This window comes from Hylaeus volcanicus, chromosome 7 (genome assembly GCF_026283585.1).
Source record: "Hylaeus volcanicus isolate JK05 chromosome 7, UHH_iyHylVolc1.0_haploid, whole genome shotgun sequence".
NCBI lineage: Eukaryota > Metazoa > Arthropoda > Insecta > Hymenoptera > Colletidae > Hylaeus > Hylaeus volcanicus.
Genome location: NC_071982.1, coordinates 10,246,218 through 10,260,217, shown reverse-complemented (window position 1 = coordinate 10,260,217; position 14,000 = coordinate 10,246,218). Strand labels below are relative to the sequence as shown.

The 14,000-nt window shown below is 31.1% G+C and overlaps 1 protein-coding gene across 3 annotated transcripts; it reads right to left on the bottom strand.

The window, feature by feature from the left end:
- Positions 1 to 5: 5 nt before the first annotated feature.
- On the bottom strand, positions 6 to 11,713 carry LOC128880209 (G/T mismatch-specific thymine DNA glycosylase-like). 3 transcript variants are annotated; one of them, XM_054130025.1, is made up of 5 exons: positions 10,678 to 11,713; positions 9,096 to 9,284; positions 5,391 to 9,029; positions 1,890 to 2,063; positions 6 to 1,270 (listed from the first exon to the last, which is right to left on the bottom strand). In XM_054130025.1, exons 4-5 carry the CDS (start codon positions 1,966 to 1,968, stop codon positions 324 to 326), a joined length of 1,026 nt encoding a protein of 341 aa, XP_053986000.1. In that variant the 5' UTR covers positions 1,969 to 2,063; positions 5,391 to 9,029; positions 9,096 to 9,284; positions 10,678 to 11,713; the 3' UTR covers positions 6 to 323. The 3 variants fall into 3 exon arrangements, with proteins under 3 accessions (XP_053986000.1, XP_053985999.1, XP_053985998.1); XM_054130024.1 differs by having other exon boundaries at positions 5,391 to 9,284; XM_054130023.1 differs by lacking the exons at positions 1,890 to 2,063; positions 5,391 to 9,029; positions 9,096 to 9,284; positions 10,678 to 11,713 and having other exon boundaries at positions 6 to 1,879.
- Positions 11,714 to 14,000: the final 2,287 nt, after the last annotated feature.

Genomic DNA, 14,000 nt, shown 5'->3' with positions numbered 1-14,000 from the left:
CTAAATCTCCAAAAATAACAGATATTTAATTCTGTATACATATGTACATATAAGCAAAATGAGATGTACATCAATGAAATCTTCAAAAAACACTTACATACATGCATTTGTATAAACATCCACAGTTATTAATAAAAGTTACAGGAATTGATTACTTTGAATTTGATGTATACTATAAAAATACTTTATTATGCATCTTCACATTCATGTAAAAAAAAAAAGATAATTATACTAAAATAATACCAAATTTTCTTAAGAATCGTTTACTTAAATCTAAATCCTAATTGTTTTCTGAATCGAACTATTCTAACAATGACTTCAGATCAGTCTTCCTGTTTATCTTTGGAATCATTTTTCGCTTTTGTCTCCAGTCTCCGTTTAATTAAACTAACAAAGACTGAATCAGGATTATCTTCTACATTATGCTTGATTCTGATTGGTTTCTGTGAAATTCTTTTAATATTTTTCTTTTTTCTATTATTGGTTATAGTTTTTTTAGCCATTGCTGCTTTGGATTCTACAATTTTTTCTAAATTACTATTTTCAAATGAATCAGTATCATTCTTTGTACCATTTACAAGCTCTGAATGTTCTTTTTGCAAAGAATCTTCTTTTTCTCTAGATAGATTATCTTCAAGACACACTTTTATGCTTGTTCGTGAATCATACAGTTTTGAATTTGGTAATGATTCAGTTTTCTGTCTATCGCTCTCATTTTTCACTTCATTTTGTTTGTTACCCTCTTTTTGCTCTACAATAAATTCCGTACTATAAGTTATTGCTATGCTTTCATCAGATGTGTCCAGACATACAGTGTGCTTGTTAGCAATTTTTCCTCCGTGCAAGAATACAGACACATCTTTTCGTCTCCACATCTTCGAAGTTCGAGGAATGAACTGTTTGCATTTTCCTTCAAACAGAAATTCTTTAGTATCGACTTCCTTAATTTCTCCTTTTAGAAATCGCAAATATTTTTTCAAGGCAGTATAGAAGTGCAACTTGTCTGTCATTCTAGGAAAGTTTGCACAGCGAGCACTACTCGACGGAGTGACCCAAAATGCAATGTTCTCTATAGACTCTGGTTGCAGTCCAAAATTGAAATTGACCGTTTTACTAGCGAAAACTTCGTAGATACATTTGCCATTGAAAACAGCAATCTTGGGTTTATAGATTTTTAGTTTCTCCTCTACAATCTTGCAACCCTCTTTGATTTCAGTGTGCTTCAGATCAGCAGAGGACTTCGTAGGTCGCGAAACTATGTTCGTTAAGCCTATACCATATCGGAGAAGCTTGTAATCTTCATCGTAACTTAAATAATAAGGTGTTAAACCCGATTCATGCAAAAGTTTGTAAAAATGGTTCCCTGGGCCTGCATAATACCTTCCCCGATATGCTGCCATCAAGCTGGGGTTTATGCCAACGAACACAATATCCAAATCATTTTCAAGGTAATCCGGCAAGGTATACTTTTGTATTTCTTCTTCGGTCAAGCCATCAAATCGGTTAATTTTTTGTCTAGATTTATCGAATCTTTTTGTGGGAGCTTTTTTTCGTAATTTACTGAGAGCTAGAGACATTATTTAGTGACAGTTACTGACATTGTTTTCTATGAAAGCATAAATGATGGAATTTAATATTCTAATACTGGTAAATCTAATTTTGCTGTATGATAGATGTCACGTATCTTCGGCGGCAACCGAAATCAATTCTCAGATATATTTACATTTTTTACTTTTTTTACTCTTTTTTGCATATTCATACAATTTTACCTCATAATTATCATAATTCAATATCTAATTGTTGCTTTGTACACTAATAGTTAATCGATATCAAGTTTTATAAATATCCCAGAGGAACCAGAGGAACAGAGAATTATGCGACTCACCAACCGTTGTCTTGATACAGAACTACGTAGTAGCTCTGCTGTCGCTGATCATCGGAGTAGCCTGCATTACCCACATCGAACATCGTAGTAGCTCTGCATTACCCATGTCGAACTTCGGAGTTGCTCTGCTTTACCTGCGTCGAACTTCGAATTACTTTTGTTTGATGATGTATACAATCTGCAACAAAAGTTACAGTAGTTATAGTATTGAAACACTAAAAGTGCAAAATCATACATTTTACGTTTGTACAATAAAGATACGCGAATGTTAAAAAAATGTTTAACTTTGATCTCTTATGTTTCTAACACATTTAAAATTCATTATAAAGATGTGTAGCTTCATAAACATTTCAAGTTTCTAACAAGTGTAGTGTAATGAAGTAAATGTACATAAACTCACAAAATTTATTAGTTTATAATGAATGTAAGAAGAAACTATCTAAATTTGCAAAATTTTACTTTTCCTATGTGTACAATAAAGGTATGTAAATAGTGAAAGAATGTTTATGTTTTTATCTGATATGTTTCTAACATATTTGTTATGAATTTTAAGCATGCGTATTGTCATAAATGTTCACAGTTTCTAGAAAATATAGCGTATCATAGTAAATGTGCTTCGACTCATAAAATTGATCAATTTATAAGGAATGTAAGAAGAAACTGTAAATTTGCAAAATCATACAATTTTTATATGTATAACAAAGTTATCTATGCTTCGTTATACATATAAAAATTGTATAATTTTGCAAATTTACAGTTTCTTCTTACATTCCTTATCCACTTTTACTATGCTACGCTACATTTTCTAGAAACTGATATACATGATATACATTTTCATAATTTCTTAATAATTTAATGGAATAGAGAAAATGAAAACTTCAACATTTTTTCAGCAATTAGATATCCAGGTATGTTTTCTCTGTTTCGTTAAATTAGTAAGAAATTATGAAAATGTATATCATCGTAGAAGTTCACAGTTTCTAGAAAATGTAGCGTAGCATAGTAAAAGTGCTTTGACTCATAAAATTTATCAATTTAGAATGAATATAAGATAAAATTGTAAATTTGCAAAATTATACAATTTGTGTCTAACAAAAGAATCTAATTATTGGAAGAATGTTTAAGATTTTACTTTTTATGTTTCATGATACATATATTTATAAGTCATTGCAAATGTTATAAACATGAAAGATAAAATCTTAAACATTTTTTCAATATTTAGATACATTTGTTAGGGAGATATAAATTGTATAATTCTGCAAATTTTTACAATTTTATTCTATATTCATAATGAGCTAGTAAAGTTTGAATTTACGTTATTTGAATTGCAATTGTAATTAATACATAAATATTATTTCTTTATGGTCAAGATGGTCAAAACGATTAAAATCATTATTTTTCAAAGAATACATAAAGAACTGTAAATTTATAATTGATAATCAATGTAATCTACTAATGACATTAATTAAAGACAGTATTACTAACATCTTACTAACTTCGATAGATGTTTACAATCGATTTCCAATCACTTATTCTTTCATGTAGCTACAAAACCGATGCATCACTTATTAGGACAACTTTATTAGCTCTTTCCCATTGAGCTCTATCCTAGGATATTAGGATAGAGCTCAATGCTCTTTCCTAACATAAATTATGTATCTATTATAATACAGATCACTTATCTTATAGGATATTAATCTGAATTACATTAATTAGGTTTGATTAAAGATTCAATGCTTTAGGTTGATATGACGTGATCGAGCAATTTAAGTAGTATGAATATCTTAATTTTGGAATAATACGACTAATGTTATTACATTTATTAATTGTAAAAGAGTAGGGACAAGGGACAATTAAATTGAAGCATCGTATCACACCAAATCCCAAATTCTCAGACTCTGCAATGCTTTCTGTAACTAAGATTCCATAAAATAAACTTGAAGCTCATATGTTTAATGTTTTCAAATATAAGATTATAGTTGAAGCTAAGAACTTTAATTCTTTCGTACATTTTCTCTATTACACAAAAATGGAACGTTATTAAATACAGGAAGTATTTACTGAATTAAAGCCACTTTTCAATTCTTTGATGAAAAATCTAAATGTTGATGCTAAACGAAATGTTGATAATGTCTTACTAAAAATCGTTAATAAGGATTTACAATAATGTCCTTTAAAAAATTGTTTCCATTTTGTCCATTTAACCAAAAGTATTTAATTAGAAGCTTTAGATAAGAGCTTTCTAATTGATTAGTCTGTTTATTATTACTTATTTGAATGAGAGTACTTAATGATGATGTATCATTGTGTTGCATCTGATACATTGTGTCCATTTTGGAGTAACTTCGTACTTCTAGTTTGGGCAAGAACAGAAAAAGAAGCCCATCTATGGATTTTTTTTTCTATATTTGAAGAATAGAGAATAATATACGTTTATTCTGTTGCAGGTGACTGAGCCAAATTAGGAATCGACTATTTTACAATAAAATTACTGCTATAAAGTATATATACTATGTTTCAGAAATCACCGTGGAGTTAATAATGGGTGGCTAGGATGTGGTTTTTGTCTTGGCCACCCGATTTGGGTCTCCATATGCAATAACCTCCACGTGGTGAGACCTGGATACTCTATATTATTTGAAGTATGTAATTGCTAACTGCACATTGCTAGCAAGGGTCAGATGACATTATCAATTGCATACCAAGTAATATGAGCCAATGGCTAGAATCTTTCTCGTTTACAAGTAAATGAAAATATGCTAACTTGGAATTAGAATCGACACATATTGATGCAATTATTATTATTATAAAAGTCTTTATTGTATAAGATGCAATGAACAATTTCTTATATAAATATCTTATTCGTTTCCATTTCTATTTAAGCTATATAAATTAGGGAATGTGCAAACGCAATTCAAAGGATTTTCGTCGTTTCAAAAAATATAATTTTTAAAATGACGGAAATCCTTCAAATTGTGTCTGCACTTTTTCTGGTTTACTTTCTTTTAAATAATTTAAAGCACATGCGCCTTATATTTCAGTTGGGTGAATTTAAAGCACATGCGCCTTACATTTCAGTTGGGTGAATTTATCCCACACGGTGCTACAAATTTTATACCAAATATAATTTTTGCCTCAGCACGGAGAGTAGGTTGTGGCATTGCAGTAGTTAATTAAATACACTTGATATATATAGAAATGACACACAACACACACATACACACGCACGCACAAAATGCAAATTTGATAAAAATATACAATAAAGTTAAATATGCAAAAAATCTACCAAATTACGATTTCGTCTGAGATAAAGTGACAATTATGCAATGAATAAATTAATAAATACTTATAAGAAACCTTCACACGCACACACGGTATCCATTACACCATAAATATATGAAAGTACAATGATAAGTACGATAGAAACTTATGGACTAAATAGATTATACATCAAATTTGTTTTAATAAATATTTCACACACAAACTGGTCTTATAAAATAATTACGATTTCGATGCTTAATATATTGTCGTTTAGAGAAATATTACAGCCATATATGTACATATATATTTTTGTTCACGTTCATATGCGTGTTCACATAATATATATGTATACAGGGTGTCCCAAAAATGTTGTAACACCTTGAAAGTGGTAGTTCGGAAGGTGATTTGAAACAACTTTTTCCTTAGCGAAAATGTTGTCCGAGGCTTCGTTGAGGAGATATTAACGGAAAACACTGACCAATCAGAGCGCGAGTATGCCGGTGGAGCGCTCGCGGTAGCGTATGAACGCGGACGCCTAGCGTGTAACCTCGGCTTCAACGGGATACTCGCGCTCTGATTGGTCATGGTTTTCCGTTAATATCTGCTCAACGAAGCCTCGGACAACAATTTCGCTAAGGAAAAAGTTGTTTCAAATCACCCCCTGAACTACCCTTTTCAAGGACCTCCAACTTTTTTGGGACACCCTGTATATATATGGCTGTAATAAAAGCCTCTCAGCTAAATACACATTTTTACAAACTAAACTGTACATTTTTGATCATGTTCTACATTCGTAATCATAATATGTACACACTTCTGTCGCATTTTCATGAAGTTACACGATATGGTGTTTACACTGAATTGCTATACATTATCATAGACTAGATTTATGGATCACGGACTGAGATCGATTACTCTACTAAGTTAGCTAAGTCAAATTCAGAAGCAAATTATATAAATTATTTATGCAAATTATAGTTTTATAATTCGATTTCTTACATACTTTATGGCTAACATATTACCATTAATTTGAAAATCATAGACTAGATAAAATACTAGATATTTGAGTGCTTAAAAAATATTCTATTATGATTTATTATATAATTATAATGAACTGTATCTTTCTATTTAATAAAGATAGGTAAAATAGAAAGATATAGTTTAATATATTTAATTAGCATACTTTATTTACATCTAACTGTTGCTTTTTGAATTGAAAACTTGGCTTAAACTGTTCAAGTTGGTGTCCGTGATTTCTTTGACTAGAGGCCACTCTTAATAATATATACTCTCACAGATAAATTATACGTGTTACTGCGCGTTACTTATATTTTATATTCCTTTGTGACTAGAATTTTTTTATAATTTGGTCAAAGTTACAAATATGGAAAGAATGAAATAAATTTCAAAAAATTCCTTGTAATAAATTAAATCACTTTGAGAATATTGACTTCAATCGGTGAAGAAAATATCTGTAGAACTCGATAAATTTTAAATTAAATTTGATTTGACGTCCAGACTTATTTCTAATTATTAAACACAGCCCTATAATAGTTCTTCCACACAATATTATTTCTTAAATGCTACTTTTTGTACTTATTCATTGGCCGATTGATCATTCACAAAATATGATCTTGTCTTTCATTACTCAATTGTTTAATACTACTTAAATAAGATAACTTAATTCTGTACAAATAGCTGCCGATGTGGACATTTCTCATGCAGAGCTAAACAACTCCTTGTGATCCTAACTTTTTGATTAAATTAACACATTTTTGTAGACCATCACTCGACTTAGGACTGCAAAGGGTTCACTGAGATCGATACAAATGTAGGATAAAATAGCCAAAGCGATCAAAGTACAAAAGCAATGTAATTAGTTAGTTTTATCGTTATTTTTAATGATTTTGAGCTGTAGCAATTGTAGTTACAGATTATCATGATTTAAATAAATTATTTTACAGTGTTTGCAAATTTTGTTTACAAAAATGTTTCTTTCTATGACATTCTATACAATAGCAATACTAGAATAAAATACTGGCACGTTCCCATAATAAAATAAAGAACCACATTTACGTTATCTATTGATAAATAGGCGATGCTAACAAATGGTTGGAGTTTTCCATCAATTGTTGAGTAAGACAAAGCAATTGGTTAAAAATTCAACAGAAAAGAAATACTTTCCTAATCTTCTATGGCATCGCCAATCCACGGACAATGTTAATATTACAATTATTTATAGAATATACAATTATGTACGACACTCTGGAATTAAAATCAGAATTGCATTTACTTGTGGCCTGCATATTTGCTTGCGAATATGAATTTCTACTTACAAATAGTGCTTAGGAATAAAACTGACTAGAATAGCAAAGAAAATACTTATAGATTAATACTTGACATCAATACTGAGAAGTTTGGCATCTTGGAAATTAAAAATATTTAGGATTTAAAATATTTGAAATTTTATAAAAATGTAGTTTGAGTTATTATTTTTTGTTTTCATACCAAAATGCTCTGAATTGTGAAAAATAAATTTGAATACAAAGTTTTTTGGCCTTTTTATACTTCATAAGTTTTCTAATTAATCACCCAAAAGAATTTTCATTTACTTACACTTTCAGGCATTGTATTATTTGAATTGCATTCAATAGTCTCAAATCTTGTTCAACTCTTGAGTTGCCAAACTTGTTTTATGAATCAGTATTAAGTAAAATTAAATTAAGTATACATCTCTGTGAGCTAAAGGTAAGCGACTAGAATGAATAGGTGACTAGAATGTAACATGACTAGATTTAATAAATAGATCATTTTATGACTAGATGAATTTTTGTTTACTAATTTTTGGTATCGACTAGATTCCATGTTTTAATTTTTATATTAAATTGCAAGAAGTTAAAACATCACTTAGAATGATAAGTTTCTGTTATTGACTTAAAAACAGAGTTTTATAATAGATTTATAGCTTTGGGACTAGAAATCATCATACTTATCAATTTTCTACAGTAATACTTTGTTGTACGTAAGGATAAATTTATGATTAGTCAAAGTATATTTGATAAATACAATTAAAAGCTAGAATTAATTATTACTATGTCTACATTTCTATCAATACTTAATCTACTCAGAGATGAAGTCTTCATTAAAATTTTGAATAGCTTTTTGTACTTCAAAATCAAATAGTGAACTTAAATTCATAGTACGATTTGATAAATAATTCCTGCATGAACATAATTCCATCCACAGATTTTTCTCTTAGAGTAAAACATAAATTGAATTTAAATTCATAGTACGTCTTTTAACAACTAACTGACTTTTAACATACATCCTTATTGACGATTTCTTGTTGAACAATATAAGTGGTAATTGAAGTATGATTTTATAATTTGTTAATAATTTGATTTGAAATAACGCTCTCCTGTACAGAGAATTGCTTAATATACAATTTAGATAGATCTTTGAGAAGGTTGAGAAATTCTGTGGATTATCCTATTTATAAAATTGGTCAAGTGAAAGAAATTCCAAAGGAAATTTAAAAGTTGTGTTTCAAATATGAGCCAAAGTAGAGCGGAGCCATCTAAGCTGAGCTCATCAAGATTTAAGACATGCCAGAGTTGCTGTATCCTCTAATGAAATGATGGATTATACCATAATTCAATTTGCAAGGATACTTTCGACAGAAGAATTTCAGGATCATAGGATTTCTTTAGAACTTCTTTCTTGCAATCTTTTTAATTTTAGAATTTTTTGATCATTTTGTTCAGTGGTTTTCTGGATTATTCAAGTTTTCCATCTTCTCTGCTCACAGTGATACTTCATCTGCTGCAATGCTGACTGCATAGTGTGAAACTTGGAAAGAAATTTTCATTTCCCAAGCAAGCGGCTGAAGTAGCGTTGTACTTTTAGTATCAGTACTCTACATCTCTCTCTCTCTCTACCATATTCTTACCCTATGTACAAGCTAAACGTATTGCATATGTACAGTTTGGTTTATACAGGCCCTCCGATGTCTGAGGGCTTCCTACTTTCCCCTTTTCGACAAGGCGAGGAGTTTCAGAGCTAGTTTGCAACCAGGATTCCCCGATGAACCATAGGTGATTGAAGTAGAGGTACATGTGACCAGTGGGGTGCTGGAGACCTAAACAAAATTAATAATAAAATATAAAGAAAATGGTAATTTTGCTTTCAGAGTGTAAGTTCATAAGTAATGTCTAAAATATTTGTCTATTTGGTTTATAGAAGAGTTTCATTGTCGACGAGATAATATTTTTTCATGACAATTTATTGATTTAAGTTCAATTTATAAAAAAGAAATGAAATTTTCATTATGAAAGTGGTATAAATGTATCGATAGGATATTATACTTCTGGAATAACAGAATTATGTTTTATGTTTTAATTAAATTTAAAAATGAAAAAAAGATACATGAAATGAATGAACATAAAATACATATACATATCATTTATGAGAATTTTTATGTAAATATTTCATTTCTATTAAATTAAATTCTTAGAAGTTTAATAAAAATAAGATTACATTTACTTAGAATTTACTTTTATGATGAATGGGATACAGTATAAATACATGGCATTAATTGAAATAATAATATGATTTGATACTTTAGGTTATTATTGGAAGGATACTTTGTACTATAACTTTTAAATAAGTAATAAGTAAGTTTGTTGTCTTCAAATGGATACAACTATCCAAAAAACTTGACATTAATTCTTTAAAAGGTATCATTATACTCTCTATTCATCCATTATCTTTCCTTCTCTCATTCATGAAACACAAGATTAAAATGTGAAAATAGATGTGTCTCACAATTATACCATATTACTTATATCTACATTTTCTACTACTTTTAGTATGTTAGTATTGCTTTGGAAAGTACCAAAGAACACGAGTTGTTATAAGTGTTGTAGAATCCAAACAAATAATGTGTATTCTTAATACATTGAGAGATATACGTATATTGTATGTTTCACAGATAAGGTATATATGAGTTCCTTATGCTAAATACTGCCTATAATCTAGGTCTGGAGAGCATCAAACATTCTATTCTTGCTTGTGTCGACTACCAAGTAAGCCTCTACTTCACATCGAAGGTCAAAGCAAAGAGACGTTAAAGTATAACTTTAATTTAACACGTTGTTAGAACCTTGGTCTGGAGACCATGAAACATTCTACTTTTATTTGTGTCGACTACTAAATATACTCTACTTTCCATTGAAGGTCAAAGCTAAGAGATCTGACAGGGAGATTCAGCTATCCCTTTATTTTCTGATTCATTGAGGTAGTACACTTTAATCTAACGAGTTGTCAAGATATTTATTCTTGGATTTTCTCACTGGTGAAGCTACGATGAACAATGCCAGGGTAACACTAGCTAATACAGTGTGCAAAAAAGGCTATTCTTCAATTATTATAATTATTGACTATCATTACAATTTCAATTTATATTGACATCCTTATCATTACAATTTCAAAACTACTGTACCAAAATACTCTACTCTCTCCCTTGTACTCACCTTGACACCATGGCCCCTTTGCATCTCGACTCCAGAGTGACTGAATTTTTCCTCCAACTTTAGATCAAGATCCGTAGGTCTTCTAGTCCCCTGTTCCTGGATCTCCTCAGTTGACTCAGTGATTTCAATCGAAACGTGTCGAACGTGGAAAGCAGGGCAGAAGGTTGCCCTCGGTGACGGAATCAATGGGAGGAAAGGAAAATGTATATACAAGAGGAGAAAAAGAAGAAAGAAAATAGGAAAAGATTTTCCGAGGACGACGCAAGCGCACAGCGGCGCGCCTGCATCCAGACTGCCTAAAGCGCTGCTGCTGCGCCCCAAGTGTCCACACCTCCCCACTCCCGCCGCCCCACTGCTGCCACCCCCCACCATGCGGTCCTCGCAGCTCCGTCATAAGCCTAACGCGTGCCTTACAGCTGCTCTCCAATCCGTTGCTTTCTGCTCTCCCACCATCGGCCCCCACTCCGCGCGCCACGACCAATGGAATCGCGCCCGAGCACTGGCCTGCTCCCTGATTGGCGTTGGATCCCCTACCACTCAAATGACGCTCAGGGCTTCCTCTCTCTGCGCAGGCGTGCGCGTCTGTGCTGGAACTCTATTATTCGGAGAGTCGAGATTGGGAGTTTGCTCTTGGGGCTCCAGGGGATGGTGCCCCGCTTATGAAGAGGAACCACCACGTGTCTGCCGGTTCCATCTATGCTTAAGATTCTGGTTTAACTTTTTACTCGGAGTTTAGGTGCATGGGGATGGTTGAGAAGTGGAAAGTATTCTTTGTTTGAGATGTTGGGTGTAGAAATTAATTTTGGAGTTTTGGATTTTGATTGTTTGGAAGTAGAATAAGAATTTTGGGCATTTGTGATGTAAAGTAATGTAACGAATATGTGGAAAGTATGTGTAATAAAATGAGAAAGTTATTGTAATAATTGCAGAGTATATTTTACATATGTTATGTATATTTTATGTGTTACTGTTATAACAATTGAAGAATACATTAACCCTTTGCGCTCGAGGCATTTTTCTACAGAATCAAATCCAGTCCATTTTTATAATAAATTTCTGTGAAACCGAAAACTCTATTTCGAAGAAAAATATCTACAAACGTTTATGACTCAATGTATTATTAAGTAGATTAATAATCAGTTGTATTACGATGTAAGTGAATTTGTAATTGTACGTTCACAAAATCACTTTTGAATGACATATGTCGCCTTAGAGGCGCCACCCGAGAGCAAAGGGTTAAACATACATTATGTACGTAATAAAATATGTCTTAAAGATACAATAGAATAGAATTGAATTCAATGGAATTGAACGGAAACATATGGACTGAAATTGAATTGAATTTAATTGAGTAGGATAAAATAGAATGAAGTAGAATATAATTTAGTGGAAATTGAAGGAATTGAATTAAATTGAGTAGAATCGAATTCAATTTAGTCGAATTGTATGGAGTCGAACCGAATAGAATTGAATGGAATCGAATCGAATCGAATCGAATCGAATCGAATTGAATGGAACTGAGTCGAACCGAATAGAATTGAATGGAATTGAATCGAATTGAATCGAATTGAATCGTATTAAATCGAATCGAATAGAATTGAATGGAATTGAATAAAATTGTATAGAATTGAATAGAATTGAATCGAACCGAATATAATTGGACGGAATTGAATAGAATTGAATCGAATCGAATGGAATTGAATCGAATCGAATGGAATTGAATAAAATTGTATAGAATTGAATGGAATTAAATAAAATTGTATAGAATTGAATAGAATTGAATCGAACCGAATATAATTGCAGGGAATTGAATAGAATTGAATCGAATCGAATGGAATTGAATAAAATTGTATAGAATTGAATGGAATTGAATAAAATTGTATAGAATCGAATAGAATTGAATCGAATAGAATTGAATAAGCTTAAATGGAATTGAATCGAAATGAATCGAATCGAATTGAATCCACTTGAGTCAACTTAAATCGAATCGAATCGAATTTTTTGTTTTTAATATTTTATATGATTTTATAAAGTATCAAAAATATACGAACTCTCGTTGAAACAAGAATTTTATTAAATTTCATGCCACCTTCATTTCATGGATTTAATCTTACCTTGTTCATACTCGAAAAGATTAACTCCAGGTGTTGCTCTATATACAAAACAATCAATCGTATTATTTTAAATTCAAAAATTCTCGTATTTGAAGAAGTTACATTCATTTTACAGCTCGCACGTTCTGTACGAATCAAATACTTTACGATAACTCCAATATAAAATATAAAATAGGCTTAAATCTTGTTCTAAATACATTAATCGCATTAGTTTAGGTTCTTTTTATGAACATTCACGCCTCAAATCATATATTAATTATGTATGTTTACTTACTTTTATGAAATTCTGAATTCACTGGAAACCGCTATTGTCTAATTCTAAACGCTAAAATATAATTCTATAGATATGCGTACGCTAATATCTATATTCACTCCACAATCTACATCGTCTAATATTCTCTTAATTATCCATGCCACTATAAGATTAAGCATGAAAACTTTTTGAACAAATTACAAACGTTCGTATACTTTTGATACGGTACAAAAATCGACTTGTGGCTACAGTAGCAATAATTCTTTATTCGCATTAAAATACGAATAGGTTGTTCGGAGGTTTTTTTTTGTCACGATACGATTTTTTTCAATACGATAGTATCGTTGGTTTAATTGAAAAATTCTTTCGAGATATCGAAAGCTGGAAAATCGAAGTGTTCGTATACTTTCGATGCGCAATGTACTAGCGAACATTTTATCCGAAGAGCGAAAATAGATGGAAAGCTACACGTTATTTTATATTTGTTCAAGGTTCGCGCAAAATCTTCTCAGATTCTAGCACCTGTAACTAGTCTCTGCATCGGCGATTAACAATACAAAACCGTGACATGCTCTGGCAATGCGGGCACAACATTGATATTCACGGTCGAATTGCTATGTTTTAAACGTCTGTGGTACTATACTAGCATTGAGAAACCCGTATTCGTTTCATGGGAGCTGCTGATAACGATTAATCGCGACCTTGGCTATCTCCTTTTATTCGCAAAGTGCGTTGGAATGTTATTTTACTCTATTACAAAATTTTCTCGACAGAAATGCTAATTTCTAGAGGCATATAAGAGGTATATCAATATTTTACATTAAGTGATATAATTCATAGCCAAGTAGGTCTATTGGAAACCAAACACAATTGTATAGAATTAAATTTGATTTAGGTATAAGAGAAGAAATGAGTAAAACTAATGAATATTAAATGAAATAGCGTATCATTTTGAC